Consider the following 24,373-nt stretch of genomic DNA (forward strand, 5'->3'; position numbering starts at 1 on the left):
AGTGCAGGTGAGGAAGCCAGCAGGAGATGCTGGGAGGCCCAGGGAAGGGGCACTGAGGCAGCATTCATGGAAATGGAGTACAGGAGGTCAGAGAGAGAGAGGAGACCTGGGATGATGTAGATGTTTTGGTTTGAGCAAGTGGCTGAATGAAGAAAGAAAAAGAGCTTCCCTTCGAATCTCTGATGCCGGGTGTCCAGAAGCCAGCCCTGAACCATGCTAAGCCTAGGACAGAGGCCTCTCCTCAGGGTCCCACGGCCCCTCAGCCCACCATGACCCCTTCTTTTCATGGCAGCACTACAACCCTCACAAAAGTAGTGGCCACTTCTGTTTTGTTGGCCACTGTATCTCCAGTCCCCAGTGGACACACAGGGAAAGTTCTTGAATGAAGGAACAAGGACAGATGCAGGTATGTTATCTCAACCTCCCAGAGAGGAGGATGTATTTCCCCCATTTTAAAGATAAGAAGACTGAGGCTGAGAGATGTAAAGTCACTTCCCACCAGCGTTACATAGTTCCTAAGAGGCAGAGCCCAGTGCCCAACACCTAGGCCCCCTCTCCCTATACTTTCCCCTGAGGTGATCAGGAGAGAATATACCGCCTCGGTGGTTCAGTTGGTTAGGCGTCTGCCTTTGGCTCGGGTCATGATTCCAGGGGCCTGGGATTGAGCCCTGCATTGGGCTCTGTGCTCAGCAAGAAGCCTGTTTCTCCCTCTTCCTGCTACTCCCCCTGCTTGTGCTCTTTCTCTTTCTCTCACTCACTGACAAAATAAATAAATAGATTCTTAAAAAAAACAAAACTGCATTTCTACACTGTCTGACTTTTTAAATGATCACATATTTTAACAAAAAAGATGAACAGAACAAGGAGATCAGAATCAAATTAATGCTCAATGCCATGCACCGTATTTGTTTTCCTACTTGTGTTTTTCCGTGTCTTTCCAATTTTCTAGGAGGTATGAACTGCTTTCTCAACTCAACAAATGAAAAGAGACACCACCAAACTGTCTGAAGGCTGGACAGAGGTCAGCTCTGGACGCTGGAGGCCAGGAGAGCTTAGAACAAGCTGGAGAGCATCTTCTCTTGGAGTCCTTGTTGGGGCAGGATGATCCAGGTTCAACTTCCCCTTAAATCCCTCCTCTGGCTTGACCAGAGCAGACCCTCACGTGTATGGAGCTGAAGAGCTCCAAATGCATTTCACCATGCTCATTCATTCCCGCACAGCCGAGGGCCCACGCAGGAGCCACATTCCACTTCTTACAGAGGAGAATACTGAGACTTTGTAAAGCTGGGTGATACATCTACACCCCAGGGGTGTTCGGGCAAAGCACACTCCCTCCCAGGGCTGCATGCCAGCGCTAGGACCCAGGGCGCCACTCTCAGCCCACGGATCTGACACTAAATGACTTTGCTTCCTCTCAAGCATTCTGTTCCTGCCCTAGCTCAGAAGCACTCCTTACCCGATTCTCTGCTGCTCCATGACGTCCAGCCGCTCTGCCCTCTGGATGACCTGCAAGATGGCCTCCACCTCAGCAGGGCTGAGGCACTGGCTCTTCCTCTGCTTCTCTGTCTGGTAGGTGTGCACAGACCAGCCCGTCTGCAGCCTGGAGAGAGCACATGGCCGGCCCTGATGCCACCGCAGGGCAGACTCAGGCAGCCCCTCCATATCACAAAGCCCTCCCACCGCCAAGAACTGTCTGGGGACAGCCCAAGTGCTATATGTGCAGAAGAGGGGTTTGGGGAACAGGGCAGATGCTTCAGATGCTGGCTCTGACGCCTGCCAGCCACTGGACCCCACAAAGACGGCAGGGCTACCTTAGCACCGTGGGTATGACCCACTGGACAGACGGAGAAGGCCACTGCCACAGCACAGGGGGCTGCGAGGGAAGAGTGCAGAAGACCAGCAAGACTGAGATCTGGGGGCACCTGGGTGGCTCAGACAGTGAAGCCTCTGCCTTCGGCTCAGGGCATGATCCCAGGGTCCTGGGATGGAGTCCTGTATCAATCTCCCTGCTCAACGGGGAGCCTGCTTCTCCCTCTCCCTGGGCTCCTCTCCCCTCTTTGTCCTCTCTCTCTCTCTCATTTAAATAAATAAAATCTTAAAAAAAAAAAAAAAAAAGACTGAGCTCTGTGGCATCGAAGTGAATGGAGCTCACTGTGGCATGGATAAGAATGGTAATTAGATCAAAAATTAACCCTGAATGTAAAAGGAGGCGCACATAGCAGTTTGGAAACGAGAGGATTTGAGGGCAGGAGGGCGGCGCTGCCGCACAGAAGGAGAGCCAGCGAGGGTGGGAGGCGACAGACAGCAGTGCAGAGTAGAAGGACGCACGCCCTTCCGGTCTTTCTCGAGGGAATGGAGTGGCAGCCACAGACCAAGCCCCAAATCTCTGCCCAGGGTCCCAGCCTGTCCGAGACATTCTGTGCCAGGTGCTAGGAACACGGAGGTGGGCAAGAGAGCAAAGTGACCGCCCCGAAGAATGACAACAGGCTTGGGGACACAAGACAACCCATCATTGACACCAATATTTACTTAATGCAAAACGAGAAGAGCTATTCATTTGTGAGCTGTTCACTGGGCGTCCTCTGCGAGGCCAGGCTGGGGAGGTGTTGGGGACAGGCTGCTGGGGGGGGGGGGTACATGCAGGTGGACATTAGAAGGCTGTATAAATCAGGGAACTAACCCGATCAGAGGTAAGGTTCTAGAAGGGCCTCCCTAAAGAAATGACAGCAAGCAAGAGTTTCTGATGCAGGACACAGGGCAGGAGGGTGAGGATGTGGACACCTTCTTGATGGTTCCCTGACACGGACGGACACTGGTGGTCTTAATTCACTGCCCTGTCCGGGCTACTGCAGCTAACAGTTCTTGTAACTATCCATGCGGTGCACATCAGGAGAGCTAAAGAACATGTCCTTCCTCTGCAAGTCCAGCAAGCCCATTAAGGGGAAGGGAAGGGTTCAGATCGGTGTCCACCGGATGGTCTTAACTTTAACTCAGACCCTTCCCAACCATGAGAATGTGGGCAGCTGCTCATCCCGGATTTCCTGATCTGTCCCTTTATGGGATGTCACGCAGAGTAAATGGGGCAGGGTATACAAAGTGCTCTGCACACAGCAAATGCCCAACTGCTTCATCCTGATGATGACTAGCATTCTCACGGGCAGAACCATCAGGAATGGCTAGACCAAAGATGCAGTGCTCCTACAGGATTTTGCAGGATGAAAAGTGCTTCCCCAGAGAAAGAAGGTGATGGTGCTCAGGCAGGAAAGCCACACGTGCAAAGGTGCAAAGACGTAAAGTAGGGTGCCGTACCAAGGGTCTCCAGACTTCTAGACTGCCTATGTCTCCAAGTGAAAAAGAAGTACTGCCCAGAGCAACACTTTTGGAAGAGGTCCTCACAGGGCCAGGGAAAGTGAACAGCGGGAAAGGGGCAGGGCCGGTAGACAGAGGAAGGGAGGCCAGTCCTTAGAGTGAGCAGGGGCACAGGCCCACCTTTCTTCTGTGTATCAAGTAGGCTCAAGGGGTTTAGGCCTTGAAAAGAAACACTTGGCCACCCCCAGCTGCAGGTTTTCTCAACCTGAGCATTTCTGGGATTCAGGTAATCAGGGATTGGCCAGGACACCCTCCGGGTGTGAGTCCCTGGGCCAGTGAAGGAGAACTGGAGAACAGGGTCTCCAAGCCACCCCACAGGGAAAAGGCAGGTCCGGGAACACAGAAATGGGAGGGCACAGCACCAGCACCGTCATCTGCCCTGCAGGGTGCCACTCCTACCCAGTTAGCTCTGGGCCTGGCGCCAGCCCCAGGCATGGCATACCTCCTCACACCAGACCTTCCTGTTATCCTATAAGGCTGGCCTCCCCTTCTCTCAGCAGAGTAAGGAGGCTGAGAGCGATTAGTCCAGGGCCCGTGACTGCTGAAAGCCCGGCTAGGCTTCTCTGGGGCATCTTCTTGGCCTCCTTTTCTGCCTCCATCTGGTCACTGACCAAACCCTGACAACCTGTCCCCTCAGACAAACTCCTGCCCTGGCCCACTGCCCCTATCTGGTCAGGTTGCAACTCCCACGATGGCCCTGGTTAACACGGAGCCTCTTGTTCCCCTGAATGCCCCCCACCCGATGCCACAAAGGTGGACTGCTTGTGGCTGCCAAATGCATCTGTGATTGTAAGCCCCAAGGAAGAGTCTTCAGTGGCCCCTGGTACCCGTCAGTAGGGTCCCCTGGTACGGAACCTTCACCCCTCCGCTGCCCTGGCCTCACACAGTGTGCTTTGGGCTGCATTCTGTCTTCTCCAGGCCTTTGCTCACGCTGTGCCCTCCACCTGTAGTGCCTGCCCACCTCCTAAATTCCCTTTCCACTGTGTCACTCTTATTCCTTTCTAAGACTTCTTTTAGGGACCGCCTGGGTGCTCAGTTGGTTGAGCATCCAACTTTTGGTCTCAGCACAGGTCATGATCCCATGGTCCTGGGATTAAGCAGCACATCAAGCTCTGTGCTCAGCGTGGATCTGCTTGAGATTCTCTCTTTCCCTCTTCCTCCTTCCAACATCCCACTCATGCCCTCACCCTCTAAAATAAATAAATAAATGAAATCTTTTTTTTTTTTTAAAAAAAGGACTTGCTTCATATTCTGGGTGAAGATACCCTCCAAGATGGGCTGAGTCCATTCTCAGAATTCCCAGACAACCCAGGCATAGCTCCATCATGGAGCTTAAACATTATTTTAAGGCCAAGTAGGACCCTCTGTCCCCTCCTCTTGAATGTGAGTCTGGAGGACCAGCCCTATACCATCTGGCCCCTGCCCACTTCCCCAACTTCCTTTCACCCCATTCATCACCTCCTTCTGCATTCAAGCCACACCGGCCTCCTGCCAGGCCCTCTACATGTCCTGTTCCTTCTACCTCAGGGCCTTTGCACATACTGTTCTTTCTACCTAGAAGCTCCTTCCCCCTATTTCCATCTAACACTTCCTGCTACTCCAGGACTCAACATAAACCACATTCTCAGGGAAGCCTCTCCAAATTCCCAGATTAAATTATCACCTGCCTTCACCCCCACTGCCTGTTTCTGCTGTCCAAGTAGCTGTGCTGGGGTAATTCCATGTATATTGCTCCCCTCTCCCCACCAGGGTCTTAAGACAAAGGACCACATCAGTCCTGTTCACTGCTGTGCAGTCAGTGCCTGGCCCCTAGTAGGGGTTGAGAGGGTATCCTATAGTGCCGGGGGACAGACCTGAGCCGAAGCCAGGGAAGGCAAATTCCCCAGGCCTCCCAGAGGAACCTTCAGGGCACAGAACCTGGACGCAAGATCTGTAGTGTTCTCCTTTACAGAGCCTGGCATTACAAGGAGCCTGGCATTATAAGGCGGCACACCCTGGGGAGGAGATAAAAGCATCTGCTCTACTAAAAAATGCTACAACAGCTTCTGGCTGCTGCTGAGGGCAAGACAAGGTCAGGGAGAACTGAAGGAAATGCCAGGGGGGTCATGAGGGGTCGCACCAGGCCCCAGCTCCTTGTATCCTGCCAAGGAGGACACATCGTCATGCCCAGCATCAGGGCAGAGAGGGAGAGCGACTGGTTTCCTCCCTGGTCTCCCCCGCACGGGCTGCACAGGGGCCTGAAACGAGCCAAGCCATCCTGGAGAGAGGGACGAATTAACTGAGGCACAGAGATACCTGCCAATCACGGAGGACTCCACTCTTGGGCATTTTGGATTAATTTTTCTAGCCCTCTTTGATGTTTCAGCTCTGTCCCCCTGCAGGCCTATAACATCTAATTGCAAATTTCTTGAACTTGGTCCCCTATGGGAAATGTTGGCTCCCATAATTGGCATGGTTTGACAGATGAAGAGGAGTTCTTGGGGCTTATCAGACACCAGGGGCCTCCAAATCCCTGGATGGGGAGGGAAGCCTGGAAGGCGGGAGAGGTTTCTGGGAGGTTCTGGGTCTCTGGCCACAGTGGGGAGGTGGGTAGAGATGGCCTGACCTAACTGGGTCTGAGGGGTCACCAGGCTGAGGGATGACAGGGAAACTGGGAGCTGGAGGGGACAAACCAGAACCAGAGAGACCCTGACAGGGTACTGGAGGAAACTGGGGACGCTTCGAGGCTGGCTGTGTGTTGCAGCCCGGCGAGGTTCATTGCCCAGACTTCCTCTGCCCTCTCAGTGTGAGGCCCTCAGGTGAAGGGGCATCCAGGTATCAAAGTCTCCCCACTTCCAGGGGCTCAGGGACTGGAAGGCTCAGTGACAGGGGGATGTACACTTTCACCAGAGAAGGCAGATGAAGTGGTTTGATCCCCTTCAGCCTGCTGTAGGCCTGGGAGTCAGGGGGCCTGGGCGTGGGTCCCAAGGTCTGCCATTGGGCAAGGAGCCCGGCCTCCTTTTCCTCCTTGGAGAAATGAGGGTACATTCCAGTTAAAGGAATGAATGGCTGTTCAGTGCCAATCTTGGGGCCCGGAGTGTGGCAGGCATTAGACATGTACTTGTCCCCAAACTTCTCTTTCTGGGTCCCTGATATTGAATCTTGCCCCCAAAAGGAGGGAAGCAGAGAGAAGGAGAGAAGGGAAGGGCTGGCAGAGCCTTGGAGGTACTCACTTGGCTCGCAGGGCGAGCTGCCGATCATTGGGGCAAACCCACTGGTCATTCCCACTGCCGAAGATGGTGTCGGCCATGGCTCGGAGTGTCCAGGGCGGGGCAGGGAGTCACATCTGAAGGGAGAAGGGGGAACAACCAAGAGCATGCCATCAGCTGGGGTGCAGGTGGCAGCCAGGGATCGTCAGGCATCAAGCACTGGCACTTCCAGCATGTCGCTGTACCCGGCCGCCTGCAGATTCCTGGCCATCAGAATCCTCTGGCTTCTGTTCCCTCAAATCTCATCGTTCAAAAGGATCACAATTTGGGGAGGGGAAACTAGGTAGCTCATGTAGCTAAGTGACCAGATTGGACAGGACTGGCAGGACATCCGGAGTTAGAAGCAGAAAGGGAAGGAAGAGGGAAAAGGGGAGGGCAATTGACTCCTGCCGCTCCCAAGTACAGCCCCTACGGATGAAGCACAGTGCCAAGCAGGAGGGGTTGGGGCTGTGGGGCACACAGCTAGATGGCCTGGGGAAGCCGTATGCCACTCCCAAGCCTAGGGGACACACCATGGCCACCCCAGGCCCACAGGCGCAGCTAAAGTTGGCCACTTTCATGGCTTCTGCTCCCCAACATGTTCTGCTGACCATCACAGTGCTCCCCAGGACAGGAAGGAGGGTGGGGAGCCAAAGCTAGGACGACAAGGAAGATGGCACCACTGGGAATCCAGCAGGGAGGCCACTCTGCTTCAGAACTTCCTGGGGCTTAATGTGCATGGTCTAGTCCAGCTGCCTTTCTCTTTGCCCCCGAGGCTATGACCAGCTCTTTGATGATCTAGCATAAGGGTACTGAGCATGTATGCTGAACGGAGTGTGTGTGTATGAGTGTGTGTGTGTATGTGTGTGTGTGTGTGTGTGTGTGTTGGGTGGAGAGAATGGCAGCTGTAACTCAATCCCAGAGCAAAGATCAGGGGCTGCACTGAGTTATCCACACTGCCCTCTTCCAATCCCATCTAGACCAACAGATCTCAAACAGAGGAATCCTTCCTACTCTTAAAAACTACTGAGGCTGCTGGGGAGCCTGGGTGGCTCAGTCGGTTAAGCGTCTGCCTTCAAGGGCTCAGGTCATGATCTCGGGGTCCTGGGATCCAGCCCCGGGTCGGACTCCCTGCTCAGTGGGGACCCTGCTTCTCCCTCTCCCTCTGCATGCCCCTCCCCCTGCTTGTGCTCTCTGTCAAATAAACAAATAAAATCTTAAAAAAAAAAAAGCTTGTATATTCATAGCAGCATTATTCACAACAGCCCGAAAGTGGAACTAATTCAAATGTCCGCCCACTGATAAATGGAGATCATATGGAGTTATCCATACACAAAAGAATATTATTTGGCCATTAAAAGTGAAGTAGTGCTATAAGCTATAAAATGGCTGAATCCTGAGAACATTATGCTAAGTCTAAGAAGGTGGCACAAAAGGGGAGCCTGGGTGGCTCAGTCGCTTAAATGTCCGGCTCTTAATTTCAGCCCACGTCTTTATCTCAGGGTCATTAGTTCAAGCTCTGCATTGGACCCCACACTGGGCATAGAGCCTACTAAAAAAAAAAAAAAAAAAAAAAAAAGCCAGTCACAAAAGACCACATGTTGTATTATTCCATTTACAAGAAATGTCCAGAACAGGCAAATCCACAGAGGCAGAAAGCAACCCTAATGGTTGTCAGGGGCTGGAGTGCGGGTGGAGGGAAGAAGGAATGAGTTTCTGCTAATGGGTTCAGGGTTTCTTTTTGGGGTCATGAAAATACTCTGCAATTAGGTCGTGGTGATGGTTGCACAACTTTGAGAATAAACTAAAACCAATGAATTGAATCCTTCTAGAATGTGAATTTTATGGTATATGAACTACATCTCATTAAATGGTCATAAAAAGTTTTTGAGAACACCAAATTATGTGGGCTGTATCTATTGATACCACATTAGAAATTAAAACTGAGAAAAAAATTAATCTAGATTCATCGAAAAACAATAAACCCATTAGGCATTCACATGTTTCATTTAGAAAGTTGCATTTTCAGAACAAAAACGAGTGAAAATAATGGCTTTGTTTTGCATTTTTTTAAAGATCTGTGTAATGTTTGGTCTAACAAAAGTTAGCTGGATGATATCTGATTTTTCGTTCAATCTTTTGTGATTCTGTGGTTTTGTTCCACGTGATGGAAATCTAGACTCTCATAAACACGTACTACAGTTGGGAAAAGGAGAAGTATTTTAACAGTCTTTCCAAATATTCGTGGATATTTTTTTCTCGTGTACCAGGTTCAACAGATGGTAGCTTGTTAAAGATTTAGTGCTAATGTGGCATCTGAAACCATATTCATGAACTCTTCCTTTTCTGTACATTTGTGAGAGAATGGGATGGAGCATTTCATTATTATTATGAATTTCCTGAAAGGTGGTGGAGACACCCTCCCCAGATCCAGATATCATGGTTTGAGAGCTGCTGTTCCAGAGTAATGTCACCGATTCCTATGATGACCAGCAGGGGGCAGTGAGTTGGATGTAGCTAACTGACCCACACAGAGACCAAGCCCATGACCCTGACTGCAGTGGTCTCTCTGTCCCATTTGGCACATCCAAGCACCTGCTCTCTCTCCACTGTGGGCCACCTTGGGAGAGAGCCCAATGCACATCCAGACCCTAAAAGACCCACCTGCAGAGACCCCATGGCCAGGCCCAGCACTAGGATGCCACCATAACCAAAGGCCTTCTCAAACCGAAAGTCTTGACCTCCCCCCAAATGAGGCTAACGTATGATCCAGGAAAACACAGATCAGGACAAAAATGACACACTTATCAAACACCTGTAAACCAGCGTCCCACTTCTAGCCTTCAGTGCTCTGTGGTTTGTTTTGTTGCTTTTCAGAACTTGTTATCTTGGGAACAGCACAATCACACTGCCCCCAGGCTGTGAAAAGCATTACTCTGTTCCAAGTGAACGTGCAGACCACACTACAGTTCATTAGCCCTGTTTATTATTGTTTAAAAGAATACTCTAGGAGCTTCAAGAAATGGAAGTGATGGGGGTCCCCTTACCAGGTCCCCTTACCAGGAGAGAAGGTGCCGGGGTAAAGTGGGTGTCCCACTGGTCATTTGGGATCACCTCCCAGGTGCCACCGCTCCTGCAGGGGGCGCCATGTCCCAGGCCATGAGGGTCCTGAGCCTTCCTTCCTGTCCAGGGGCAGCGGGACATAGTGAGGAGGGGGTGGCCCCTCTGCTCTACCAGTCACCCCCACAGAAGCAGCGGCACACCAGTGGTGACCCCAGAGGGTTGGAGCAAGCCAGGGAACCTCAGGGTGGGAACTCCATCTTCTGCAGAACTTTTAAACCTAGAGTGTATGGAGTTGGGGGGGGGGGCGTGTTGAGGAGAAAAAAGGGTCCTATGCTCTCAGGCTTAAACCTTCACCTGCTTTATGGTGAGGACAGGTGGGGACATCCATGAGAAGACAGCACAGATGGAAAGAAGATGCAGCAGTTTCACAAGCCGAAATCAATCTTTATGGAATGAACCCCTTTTTGTCCCCTTTGGGTCACTTCCTAGAGAGGCAAGATCCTTGGGGATCATGGGCAAGAAAACCCCTAGCTAACATTAATTTTTCCTCTGACCCATTTGAATTCTATTCCTCTTCTTCTCTTTTTAAAACTTTAGCTGAAACAACTCTGCAACCACCCACAGGCATTTCTGTTCTGTTCTCTCTAAATCTCATCACTATTTTTCTTGTTAGACAGAAGAGAAACAAGAGAGGTTAAGAGACTGAGGAAAGGTTACACAGCTAACAGCGCTGGTCTAATAACCCTTTGTTCCATAGTGATGTCTCTGCATGGGGTCACCCTCCACCGTAGGGCAGAGGGAAGGCTTTGGGGGCAATGAGGAGGGGAAAAGACTCAAGGACAGAAAAGACCTGAGAAAGTCTGGCTTTTATGCAAACTTACTGGAAGGCCAGGAACCAGTCAGTGATCTTCCCTGGGCCTGCGTTCTCTCATAGGTACCGAAGGGGCTGAGACAGACATGCTGGAGGGATCACCCTGAGCAATTCCGATAGGCAGGGAGGGAGGGACAGGTGGTAGTAGGGGCAGGGGGGTGGGGGACAGGACACTGGTGGCTGCTCTAACCCGGGAGGTGGGAACTGAGCCCCACCCCAGCCTAGTCCCCCCTGGGGTGGGAGCAGAAAGGCATGCCCCTGTCCCCCAGCTTCAGGGAAGGCAAGCAGACAGATGTCACTTCCTGGGGTCTCAGGCTGTGAATGCTGGCTGGCAGGGTCCTCATCGATGCTAAGATCTGCTAAGATCACGGCTGAGCATGTCCACAGGGGTGGCTCCGGGAGAGAACTCGGGCTTCCACCCAGGCTGCCTCGAACATCTCATAAGGCACAGCTGTCCTCTGCCCACACAGAGCAACCTCGGGACAGATGGGGACAGATGGAGAGAGAGGAAGGGCAGCTTGAGGAGCCACATTTTAGGAAACTGCCAATGGAGCCAGCTTAGGTTCTCCAAATCTCTTCAGTCTGAGCCGCCAGCTCCCTGACTCTCCAGCCAAGCCCTGTCCTCCCTGAACCCTCTTCATCCGGGGGCCCTTCTGCCGAGCTGTGTGCTCACCACCAACCAACACACACCTCCCAGGGCTCTGCTCCCCTCCAATGGGGGCTCCGGAAGGAGGGCCGGGGAGAGCCCCTTCCCAAGGCCCGTGTGCACTTCAGAGCTGGGTCCTTAAAGATTCCAAAGAGCAGGGCCCTGGGAGTTGAACATGGACTACACTCTTGTATGAACAAACTCCAATCAGTCCAGGTCAAAAAATCAGCTAAAGAGGGAACCAAACAGGGGCTTAGAGAAGGCAAGTAAAAAGACGGGAAACGCAAACCACACGTTCTCCAGGAGGAAAGAGGGACTGGGCCAAGGGCCTAGAGAGAAGCGAGGTGGGAGGGTCTGCGGAAAGGGCTGCGCAGAGCTCTGGCCTCCTCTGTAAGCAAGGGGATAACAGGCAGCCGGGGCCAGGTCTGTCTCTGAAGTCCGTCCGGCTGTGAGGGCAAAGAGCCCAAAGGAGACAGTAACCAGTGTGTGTGTGTGCACACTCATATGTGCATTCCACCGAGGAAGGAGACTGGTCCTGCAGGAGGCAGGCTCAGACCTGGCAACCCAGAATCGCCCCACTCTACTGACAACTGGCTCCCATATCCTCCCCCCAGGGGCCCGGGAACTCTCCAGGGGCCTGTGTCCTCCTCCCCTCTCCATCCCTGGAGCCCAGCACAGGGTCAGCTACACAGCAGGTGCCCAGTGAATCTCTGTTCATTGGAACTGACTTCATCAGAGAGACAGGTGTTCCCAGACAAGGAGCGATGCAGATAACAAGCCAAGCGTGCCCAGAGCAGAGCTGGGCCAACCATGCTCTTCGACTTGCTCACTCACAAAATGGTCTGTTCCTCAGGATTCACCACAGGGTAGTCAGCCCTCCAAGAAGGCAGTGTGCCCAAAAGCTGGGACTCCGGGCCTGCGAGTGGGGCCTCCTTCCTGCAGAGCAAGACTCACTGAGCCCTTGGAGGCTATGCCCTCAGGGGCACATAGGCTCAAGGGACACCTTCACTCTGGGTACCAGGAACAGGGAAGTGGAAATGCCTGGTGATCATTTCCTGAGACAATTCTGTGGGGAAGGAGTTCATGAGCCTCAGGCAACTTTCTGAAGCAGATCTGTGAAAACAAACTTGGGCTTCCAGGGAGATTCAATTCTCCTCTCTCTAAGGTCCAAAGCCCCTCACCCTGGGCGTTAGTCACTGCAGACAAACCCTGCCATCACGGCCAGGCTGTCTCCACTGGGCACAGCAGGGTATCACAAGCAAAACCAGCTCACACTCACTCATTGCCCAACCCACATGGAGACTCCTGACGTCTCAATGTAAGGACTCCCATTTTTTCCCCCAGGTATTTCCGTAGAGCTTTCAAATAAAATTGGATTCTTGCCACACATCCTGCTTGGTGGTCTCTTATCACATTGTACTTTCCTATGTTGTTAAAATTCCTCAAAAACATGGGTTTTAATCATTTAGTTTAGCATTCTGGATATATTTTATCACTGTCCTGTTTGGGAGCCCATAGATCGTTTCCAATTTTGTTCTACTGTATTTATATTCAACAGCAAAACGGATCTCTGGGAGGTGAAACTCTATGCCTATCTCTGATTGTTTTCTTAGGATAAATTCCCCATAAATATCCCCATAAAAAAAAGCATTTTTTTTTCTCATATATTGTTGAGACAACTTTTACCACAGTGACATTCAGTCTCTCAACGCTTTCAGGTGCTGGTCTCCGCCTACTCTCTCCAAGGTGCTTCTAGAATTATCTACTACTTTTTGAAGCGATAGCAGCACTTTTGAAGTGTCCCATTAGCCTCCTGTGGATTTTGTATTTTTGATCCCAAAACTTAAAACCTATCTGGAAATCTCCAACAATTTGATTTTAAGATGTACACAGTCCCATAATCACTAAAACAAGGCCTCCTCTCCACAAACATTCAGATCTACTTGAGAGAAACCTTCTGCCCCCTTAAAGGGAGAATCCAGTAAAGTGAACACAGATGTGAACCCAGAGCCCCAAGTGACCCAGGTGGTCAGGTAATTCCCCTCCAGCCAATGTTCTCCTCCAAACGGGGGTGGGGGCTCCCCCTCCACCCCAGTTGAGGATGAGATGAGAGCACGCTCCTATAGACTCCACGGAGCAGCCCAAATCATCACTGATCCAAGAAAACACTACAGTCAGATTCCCAGCCTTCCAAACCGCTTTATCTGTTTTAACACTGCACTGGGACACGCTGCAGCCCAGGCTGTCTCTGAGGTCACAGAGGGTGGGGAGCTGCAAACCCACCAGCCCTTTGAGAAGGATTACACACACACACACACACGCACGCACGCGCGCGCGCGCGCCGGGAGTCTCTGCTCTGCCTGCCAGGGGCCAAGGCGGGTATAAGAGGCAACTGCCCTATTACCAAAGCTAATGACCTTTTCTTTGGTGTGGTTCCGTCTCCCACCTTTAGATCCTGGCATTTTCTGCCTCCTTGATTTTGTTTTAGGGAGACTTCCACAGAGATGACTGGGACAATGACTCCCCTGGGTATGGTGTGCATCGACAACCTCGTGGGAAGAGAAGAACTGATACAGAGAAAAGAGTGGGAATGAAGCAGGCTGAACGGAAGGGCTCAGAGAAACCACGGGGCCAAAGAGGGAACACTGTGTACAAAGGTCAACACAGTCACCAACAAGTACAGGGCTCTGGCTACAAAGAGCCACTGAGAGAGAACAAGAAACATGCATCCCTCCGTGTGCAGTGCAGGAGGTTTTTTCTGAAGCATGATGAAAGGAATGCATGGTCCAGCCAAGGGCCACAGCTGGCCCACGGACTCAGGAACCATAAATAAATGTCGTACCAAGTTTGGGGGTGGTTATTATGCAGCATTATTGTGGCAACGAATAACCGTTACAAATGATACCTGGTAAATAAAATCGCAACCCCAGCCTCAGTACTCCGCCAAACCCCCTCCCACAGCTATCTGTGGAGTTAAACTTCCAAACCTGTGAGCCATGGGAAGGCCAAAAGCCCAGACACAGGAGGCAAATAGACACAAAGGGCAAACAGAAGCAGCCTACCCCCAGCGCCATGCTAGAGTGAGGAGGAGGTGCTGGGGGAGGGCCCAGAGCCTCCTCGGGTGGCCTGTACAGAGCTGGAAAGAGGCTTCATCCTGGTGCCAAATCTGAGCCGACACCCAGACGGCAGCACCCGCGAGGCCTCAGAGCCTGCTTCTAGCCCCCGGGGCCCCACTGCTGTGAGCCTTCAGCCATGCCTGCCTGGGGCGGGAGGGCAGAGAGGCCGTTCCCCCTCTACCCACCAGTCTGCCTACCCGAGACAAGCTCGCTGTGAGGGGATGGGGTGGCAGGGGAGGAGGTGGCGAGGGTCTAAATAAGGGAGAAAAAGCAGGGATGAATATTAAAAATACTTGCTCCCGAGCTGGTGCTTCCCAAGGCCTCCGAGACGCCTGTAAGAGCCCTCAGTTCTACGCCCAGGTATTAATATTCCAGGGAACCCTTAGCAACAGGCCCTGACATCTGTTCGGTTACCATGATACAGGCAACATGCTAATAGCAAGATAAGGTGAGCAGAGACATCCACGTTCCCTCCACCTGTCACGCAGCCCCGGGAGGATCAAAGAGCCAGACAGGAAGCCTCAGAGGCCTGTCTGAAGCCAGAGGGAACCTCTCTGTGGTGTCTTGGGCTAATTACGCATGAGGCAGGGCTCCAGGGTTCGGGAGAAGAGGTGCCCTGAGGAAGCCACTGCCTGACAAACGTCCCTAGAACCTACCCCGTCAGCAGGCATCCTCACAGATCTGCTTCCTCGGGTGACTCTTCCCTCCTGCCCTGTTCTGTTCTCCGCCTCTCCTGTTAGGCCTCACACTTGGCCTTTGGACCTCCTGAGGTCTCACGCCCTTTGCTTGCAGCCAGAGAGCTCATCCTTAAAGCTCAGATCAGGACGTGGGATTCCCTTGTTCAAAAACCTCCAAGGGCTCCCCACTGCCAAAGGAACAAACAAACAAACAAACAAAACCCAATGCCACACTCAAGGTCATCCATGCTCTGGCCCAAAGCACCCCTCCGAGCTCACCTGCCACCACATCTCTCCACGAAACTCATGCTCTAGCTACCAGGAGCCTGGGAGCATTCTGGCCGCAGGGGTCTGCCTCTCAGGAAACATGGCTTCTGCACACCATCTACCTGAGGTGGCCTGGACCCGCCTGTCTGGGAATTCCCTTACTCCTCCCCACCCAGCTCCTGTTTGGAATCCAGCCCCCAGGCCTCCCCACAGCATTTCATCCCCCTTCGTATGGGGGACAGGGGGGCACTCCACCTCTGTTACCCGTATGAAGACCGCAGCTCCCAGGACACACCCCGGCGGCCCCAGCACGGTGCTCAGAACACAGCGGGTGTCGGTCCACCTCTACGGACCTAATACTAACTAATCTTCGAGCATTGACCGCAGCCTGTGGATGAACGCCCAGCCTCCCCGGCCTCAACCGGAGGCCCCACAGTGTGACTCTCACACTTCCCTAACCACGTGCAGGCCCATCCCCCGCACAGGCCTTGCGGGTCCTGCCTCTGGCCCACCCTTCAAAGTGGTCTCCACCAACTAGAACCATAGGAAATCTAGAAAGGACCCCAGCTCCTGAGGAATGGTCAACAACAGCATATCCAAGCACAAAGGCACGGTCGATATCACAAATGACAAATGACCTGGACAAGGGTTTACGGCAGGATTCTGTACAAGAAGTAGGCACAATGATGCCACGATGGACCCACTGCATGCCCCCGCGGGAAATGCAGAGTCCACGCCTAACAATACGCTTCGGCACTGGGGGTGAATTTCTTTCCGTCATCATTTTCTAAGGCTACGTAAGGCACCCTACCTGTCCTCGTGGCTCCGGCTCACTGTCCTCCTTTCACACGGGGCTCTCTTAGACCCCACGGCCCCTGCTCGGATTCCCACAGCCTTTCTTGTCCATTGTCTTCCAGGCCAGCCAATCCTGGACACCCCGTGGCCCATTCTGTGGCACAGCCCCACTGAGTCACAGAGCGAAGAGTCTGCTGTGGCCCTCCGAAAGGCAAGCAGCAGCCACTTTTGGCTCCATCACCCTCATTCATTCAATAAAACAGCACTGAGTGGGGACCGTGTGTCTGACTTTGCTGCAGGGTGAGCTGGGGTGGTTCTTTGCGCCCCCAGAAGGCTTCCCGAGGGAGGAGGCCTCCCTTACCACGAAGTAAATCCTGGGTGAAGTAAATCCTCACCCATGATGCCCACTCGGCTGGGCCCAAACCCCTGCCTGTCTCTTTGTCTAACTGAATCCGTTTTCTCGTTCCCAGGCTGAAATGCTGTGGAAAGCCTCCAATCGAAATGAGATGCAAAGCATCCCACTTCTTCCCCCTCTCACTTCGAGAGCCAGCCCTCCAATTTTAACAGCCACATGCTCTGCCTACATGTCCCCAGAGGCACAGCTCGCTTTTGTTACTTCTGAAAGGCCTAAAACAGGGCAGGGACAAGTCCCAGCTCCAGACAGTAACAGCTGGTGGAGCTCCACCCTGGGGGTCCAGACCCCCAGAGCCAGACTCTACCTGCACACACACAGGAGGGACTGCAGCCTCACCAGCAGTGGTCCATTCCCCATCAGACCACGTGGCATCAGTCTCCTAGGGCTGCTGGATCCATTCACCAAAAACCAGGGGGCTTACACAATTCTAGAGCTCAGAAGTCCAAACCTGAGATGCTGACAGGGCCAAGTTCTTTCTGAAAGACCTAGAAACGAATCTGTCCCATGCCCCTCTCTTGGCTTCTGGGGTTCACATGGCAATCCTTGGTGCTCCTTGGCTTGATACTGTATTGTTCGAATCTCCATCTTCTTCTTCACGTGGCATTCTTCCTGTGCGTGTTCACATGGTTGTCTCCCTGTGCCTCTCACTGTCCTGGACTGAGACCAAGGGGACTCCAGGATGACCTCACTGGGACCAAGGACAACCACAGTGCCCCTAATTCTCAATAAGTCCACATCCTGAAGTGCTGGGGGGGTGGGAATTCAACATAGCCCTCTGGGGGACACGATTCAATCTAAAACACAGGGCAACCACAGAAACCGGAGCCCTACACTGGGGGTGCAGACAGCGGCTTATGAGGACCCTTTGATGTGTATGCACAGATGCATGAGTTGGTCTAAAATGCCCCCTGGAGCTCCTAGGTGCAGGAAACTGGGAGAGGAGCCTAAATCTAGGAGAGTTGTCATGGTTGATGCAAAAAGAGGATTCAAGGAAACCATTTCTGGGACACCTAGGAGGCTCAGTCAGTTAGGGGTCTGCCTTCGGCTCAGGGCATGACCCAAGGGTCCTGGGATCGAGTCGGGCATCCTTGTTCAGTGGGGAGCCTATGTCTCCCTCTGCCTGCCGCTCTCCCTGCTTGTGCATTCACTTGCTCTCTCTCTTTTTTTCTCTCTCTGACAAATGAATAATCTGTGAATAATAAACACAACAATCTCCTTTGGTCATTGCTTCTCTTGGGAGCTCTTAACAGGGGAGTTGTGACTCAGATGGGAATAAATTATACCTTTACTTTTATTAACCTGCAACTGACATTATCTATTTTCTTCCACTATAAATGTAGGCAACACATCATAGTCATATTATCAGTATACCTGTGGCTTGGCCGCTAATAGACCAATAGATATTTACATATCACAGAATTGCAGATATCCCCAAATATTATTTATGTTCATCACTACTTCAAAATTGTAATAGTTATTAGACCTACTGTAAGGTGATTTACTTAATGATTCAAAGGACAGAGATTACTGTATCAAAAGCTCATTTAAAAAAAATATTCAGATAACTCCAAGTCAATATAATTGGTTGCTCTGTAATCCTGTTTGTGCATTTAAAATCATTATCCTGAGGAAGTTACCACAGGATTCACCAGGCTATCAAAAAAAAGGGTCGATGGCACACACACACACACAAAAAAAGAATGGGAGATGGAATCAGAGCTCAGTTAAGGTAATCAGAAGAAAACAGGCTTGCAGTGTGATAGGTGATGTGGCCCCTGGGACTCTGCTTAGAAAATCCCCAGTCCTCTCGGGGCTGCCAAGCACCCCACTTAGGGTGCACATGGGAAGGGGTGTTAGCATTGTTTGTCTTTTAGTGCAGAAAGACAAGCCTGCTTTTGTGTGTGCAATGTGTGTGGGTCTGAAAAGTCGTAGTCCAACAATTTTTGCAAAGGAAATCTGAGTTTAGTTCACACCTGGGAGTCGTCGTTAGAGGAGCCCAGCAGAAACTTCTCCACGAAGCAGAGAAACCTCGGGAAGGAAATAAGGTGCAGGCCAGCTCACTGGCTTGGTACAGTCTCAATCCTCAAGTATGCAGACAGGGGCAGTCCCCCAGGTCTGGGGGGCAGCTTCAACACCGTCACTGCCCCCAGCGGCCTCCACACGGCCCCGCCAGGACACTGGCTCTCGGGGGGTTCTTCTCAGGCTCTGCCACGTACTTCTCCATTCTTCTTCCACCCAGTTCGACCAGAGCCTGGGCAGGGACCCTGGCCCTGGCTATATGCTTAAAGCCAGCAGCTAAGGCAAGCCCCAGCCGACCTAGCCTGCTATCTGCTAGCCAGCTGTCCTCTCTTGGTCATGGAAACACAAACAGACGTTTCTCTGTTCCGAATCCAAGGTTAAGTACTGCGCTGCCAGGTGCCAGCCGTCAACTTCTCTGCACCCATTCCCCTGGTAGAGGCGAAGACCCCAAACAGATGGGGGTGCCCATCCTGAATGTCCATGGTGAGGACTGCCAAGGACTCAGGCATGAGAGGAGGGAGCACGCCCAGCATGCAGCATGGCACAGAGGAGACAGCAGGAGAAAGGCCAGCTTGGCCCTGAAGCTATGCCATGGGAGAGAGAAAGCCGCTGGCTTTACGGGGCACCACCTACCTGCCGGTCCTTGCCCCAGGCTGATCCACTGAAGTTCATCACAATCCCAAGGGGACGGCTTGACCATCACCTCCTTCCAGAGAAGGAGCTGAGACCTGACGCTTGAGAGGTGCAGCCTCAAGGCCACCCAGCTGGCCACTGGCACTTTTGGTCCCCTTCTTTGTCCCCCAAGGAGCCTTGGCTATGGCATGTAGCATCTAATGAAAGCCAAAGACTGGAGTAGTCGGACACCATGTCCTGTGCTCCCAGCACCACGGAGCGTGCAGGGGTTCACAGAAACTGAGACGCACAGAAACTGGCCAAATAGTCCTGGGAAGGCTTGGGGTTATCTGGGTCACAGCCGCACGTGCAGGCTGCTCTGGCCCGCCCCAGAGCCCTCAGAGCAGTGAGGCATGAAGCCACAGGTCTCTGACGGCCCCTGCTCCCCGCCATTCCCACTGCCTGACTCAGGTGCTCACCCAGACCTCGGGCACCCTGTGATTCTAAGTGGTTTGCCTGCCTCCAGTATCGCCCGCCCAGACGTAGCCTACCCTGCCATCAGATGGGCCTGACAAAGGCCCGGCTCTCCTTAGACACTTCCAAATCAAGCCCAGCATCCTCACCTAGAAGTTCATGGCCATCCACAGGTTCTACCCCACCTTGCCAAATTTGTCTCCAGACACGCAGAAACACTTGGCCTTCTTCCTCATGTCTCAACCCACACCACCTCCAAGCAGCCCTCTTGCTGCCCCCCACTCCATACCCACTGCCCCAGCCTGAAGCAACTGACATCCTCATACACACTTTTTACCCCTTCCTAGCACCTGACAATTCCTGATGGCTCATGAATGTGTCTGACCTTTCCTATTGGACCAAATGTTCCCGGGGAGCAGGACAAGCCTCGTGCCTGGACAATGCTCCAAATGTGCACTGGAACAGGACCGAGAGTCCAGGAATAAGCCCATGCATCTATGACTGGGTGATTCTGATGCACTTGACAAGGGGGTCAAGATCATTCAATGGGGAAACGAGATTTCTTCCAACAAATGCTGCTGTCACAAATGGGGAGCCATATGCAAAAGTATAAAATTGGACCCTGCCCTCACACCACTTAAAAATTCTAACTAAATGGGGGTGCCTGGGCAGCTCAGTCAGTAACCATCTGTCTTCAGCTTGGATCATAGTCCCAGAGTCCTGGGATCAAGCCTCACATGGGGCTCCCTGCTCAGTGGGGAGGCTGCTTCTCCCTCTTCCTCTGCCACTCCCCCTGCTTGTGCGCTCTCTCTCTGTCAAATAAATATATAAAATCTTTTTAAAAATTAACTAAATGGATCAAAGAACTAAAACTATAAGACTCTTAGAAGAAAATATAGGGGTAAATCTTTACACCCTCAAACTTAGGAGCAGTTTCTTAGCTACGACACCAAAAGCATGAGCAACAAAAGCAAAAAAAAAAAAAAAAACAGATAATTTGGTCTTCATTGACATTAAAAACTTCAGTGCACCAAAGGATGCTCTCAAGAAGGTGAAAAGATGACCCACAGAATGGAAGAAAATATTTGCAAATCATCTATCTGATAAGGGTCTAGTATTCAGAATAAGTAAAGAACCCTTCCAGCTCAACAGTAAAAGGCAACTCAATTTAAAAATGTGTGAAGGACTGACATAGACATTTCTCCAAGGCCGATATACACGTGCCCCAAAGCACATGAAAAGATGTCGGACACTGTCAGCCATCAGGGAAACGTAAACCGAAACCACAACAAAACAGTGTTTCGCACCTACCAGGATGGCGAACATTTTTTAAAATGGAAAACAGTGAGTGTTGGTGAGGATGTGAGGAATCAGAGCCCCCTTACACTGCTGGTGGGAATGTCAAGTGTTGCAGCCACTGTGGAAAAGAGTTTGCCGGGTCCTCAAAAATCAAACACAGAGGGGCACCTGGGTGGCTCGGTGGGTTAAGGCCTCTGCCTTCAGCTCAGGTCATGATCCCAGGGTCCTGAGATCGAGCCCTGCATCGGGCTCTCTGCTCAGCGGGGAGCCTGCTTCTCCCTCTCTCTCTGCCTGCTTCTCTGCCTACTTGTGATCTCTGTCTGTCAAATTAATAAATAAAATCTTTAAAAAAAAATAAATCAAACACAGAGGGGTGCCTGGCTGCTTCTGTCGGCAGACAGAATGGCTTTTGATCTCAGGGTTGTGAGTTTGAGCCCCACCCTGGGTGTAGAGGTTACTTAAAAGTAAAATCTTGAAACAAACAAATAAAAAAGTTAAACGTGGAATTACCATATGACTCAACAATCCCACTGCTAGACGTGTTCCCCCAAAGAACTGAAAAGAGGTGTTCTATCAAAACCTTGTACACAGATGTTCATAGCAGCACTGTCTGCAACAGCCAAAAGGCTGTGGAAACAACCCAATGTCCATCACCTAATGAGGGGAGAAACAAAATATGGCAAAACTGTACAGGGGGATATTACTTGGCCATAAAAAGGAACAAAGTTCCTATTCATGCTACAACACAGATGAACCTTGAAAACGTGACAACCACAGATAGCTGCCTCGCCTACAACTACCTTTATGTGAAATGTCCAAAACAGGCAAATCTATAGAGACAGGAAGTAGACTGGTGGTTGCCCAGGGCTTACAGGAAAGAGAGCAACTAAGAGTGGAAGGATACAAGGTTTACCTTCGCAGTGATGAAAATGTTCAAAAACTGGCTGTCGGACGGTTGCCCCATCTGTGAATATACTAAAACCCACAGAAATGTACATTTTCTTTTCTTTCTTTCTTTTTTTTTTTTTTTTTGAATTGTACATTTTAAATGGGTGACCTGTATGGTATATGAGTAGTATCTCAATAAAGCTGTTTAAAAAAAAAATCACGGGGCACAGTGAAGAATGAATTGGGGTCTGAACAAGACAACCAGGTACACAGTCTCCAGCAGGCAAAGAAGAGGCTGTTTATATTTCACCATCAACCCCTGATGGTCTGGGGCCAGTTTAACTGTAAATTAACCTCAAAAAAAACAAATCACACAACAGATGGTACATTTGTGGAAACACTGCAGGAGAGGGGCAGGGGCGAGAAAGAGAGAGACAGAAAGCAAATACATTCAAATGCTAAGAATTACTGAATCTTCGGGGAGGGACGACAGGTTTCCTTTGTACTATTTGCATCGAGCTCTTCTGCAATGGTTGTAAACCTTCATAATAAAAACTTTCATGGTGAGCTCTCAGTGGCTAAAGCTGGAATGATGTGGACAACAAAATAAATAATACTAACATCGGATTCTATAACCCGTAAGGTAAATATCTATGAGTCCTTATATAAATAATTGAGCAAATAACTAAAGAGGGCAGTTCCTTTTTGCAGAAGAGCTCCAACTAATAAATGTAGAAGGAATTAAGGAAACCGAAGAATCACCATAAAACATCTCAGTAACAACCGTTACTGCCTCCCAAAATTAGGAGGCAGAAGTTTGAGAACAAACAGGGTCTATTTGCATAGTCCCAAAGTATCTCCCCCAGAATATTTGTTAATTATGAAGGAAAAAATAGTAACTTTAAAGGAGAGAAACCAGCAGACACTACCGGAACCAAGTGATCCACACTGACACCACCAGTGATAAGACATTTAGACATCACGTATCTCCTCATACAGTTCACTGAGAAAGACATATCCCTCTGGGAGAGTCTTACCAAAAATTCACAGCCCAAAATGAATCACGAAAAAATACCAGACAAACTCAAACGGAGGGACACTTTAAAAGTAACTGGTTAGGGGCGCCTGGGTGGCTCAGTGGGTTGAAGCTTCTGCCTTTGGCTTGGGTCATGATCCCAGGGTCCTGGGATCGAGCCCTGCATCGGGCTCTCTGCTCAGTGAGGAGCCTGCTTCCTCCTCTCTCTCTCTGCCTGCCTCTGTGCCTACTTTTGATCTCTGTCCGTCAAATAAATAAATAAAATCTTAAAAAAAAAAAAAGTAACTGGTTAGGGCGCCTGGGTGGCTCAGTGGGTTGAAGCTTCTGCCTTTGGCTCAGGTCATGAGCTCAAGGTCCTGGGATGGAGCCCCGCATCGGGCTCTCTGCTCAGCATGGAGCCTGCTTCCCCTCTCTCTCTGCCTGCCTCTCTGCCTACTTGTGATCTCTCTCTGTCAAATAAATAAATAAAATCTTTAAAAAAAAATAAAATAAAATAAAATAAAATAAAAGTAACTGGTTAGAGCTCTTCAAAAATGTGACCACCATGAGAGAGAAGGGAAAAATGAATGAGGAGTGGTCATATTGTTACATAAGCAAGTCAAGCAAGGTGAAGGGGACACAGGAACTCTGTGAACCATTTTTGCAAATTCTATATGAGTTAAATTATTTCAAAATAAAAAGCTTTTAAACTGTGCATAATTAAAAAACAACTTGAAGGGGCGCCTTGTCTGTGTCAGGCAATTTTTAGGACTTTCATTGTTTGAAACTATTACACTTGTATTATTTCAATACTTCAAGATAACATGGATTAAAATCTAGATGACATTTTGTTTATTTTTAAAGATTTTTAATTTATTTACTTGAAAGAGAGAGAGAAAACAGCAAGCAGAGGGCAGGGGAGGCGGGACAGAGGGAGAAGCAGACCCCCAGCTGAGTAGGGAGCCTGATGGGGAGCTTGGGACCTTGGGACTTCGGGATCTGGCCTAAACCAACCAAGCACCCCCAGATGGCATTTTTAAATAATGCTCCAATCTATTTAGTAACCAGTTTGAACTAGTTTTGCTTTAACAGTGAGTAGGGTCATCCATGGCCCTAAACTCCTCCAAAACCCTGGTTAATGAAAACCATCTTTGTCTCATTACCCCGGTCGATGCTATTAATGTATTCTCCTCATGGAAAATTCATATTGCACTCACTGACCCACCAGCCAGAGATGACGCTGACCCGAGTTCCAGAAAAGGGAACCAGAAGAGAAGTAAAATATTAATAATAGAATCTAAGCGGTGGGTATGTCAGATTTCACGGTAAAAGTCTTTTGACTCAGCTTTACATTTAAAATTTTTCAGAATGAATTGTTGTTAAAAAAAAAAAAAAGGAAAGGAAAAATTACGAATGAGTATTTTGGGCACTCGATCCATAAGCCGAGATTCACAGCCTCAGTGGGAGAAAGCAGAGGAGCGCAGGGGCCCCATTTGCTGAAAACTATACCTGCATGCCCTCCTCCTCCCTACAGGGTCTGCAGGTGACGGGGCTGCCTGGAGGAAGGAGAAGGAGTGGGACTTCCCTGCCACGGCAGAGGCCTGGGGCCTGTGGAGACAG

The 24,373-nt window shown here is 50.7% G+C and overlaps 1 protein-coding gene across 14 annotated transcripts in view; it reads right to left on the reverse strand.

Annotated features, from left to right (window-relative positions):
- Positions 1 to 24,373, reverse strand: part of RPH3AL (rabphilin 3A like (without C2 domains)) — a 169,452-nt gene that overhangs the window by 82,431 nt on the left and 62,648 nt on the right. For 9 of the 14 annotated variants that reach the window (XM_082707177.1, XM_082707180.1, XM_082707176.1 and 6 more), the window contains 2 exons: positions 6,582 to 6,694; positions 1,457 to 1,600 (listed from right to left, as the gene is read on the reverse strand). In XM_082707177.1, the coding sequence (XP_082563303.1) occupies positions 1,457 to 1,600; positions 6,582 to 6,658 (221 nt within the window). In that variant the 5' untranslated portion in view covers positions 6,659 to 6,694. Of the gene's footprint in view, positions 1 to 1,456; positions 1,601 to 6,581; positions 6,695 to 14,589; positions 14,629 to 14,948; positions 14,968 to 18,419; positions 18,440 to 24,373 lie in introns of those variants that run through there. The other 5 variants (XM_082707174.1, XM_082707186.1, XM_082707181.1 and 2 more) reach the window with 4 other exon arrangements.

This window comes from Mustela nivalis (genome assembly GCF_964662115.1).
Source record: "Mustela nivalis genome assembly, chromosome: 17".
NCBI lineage: Eukaryota > Metazoa > Chordata > Mammalia > Carnivora > Mustelidae > Mustela > Mustela nivalis.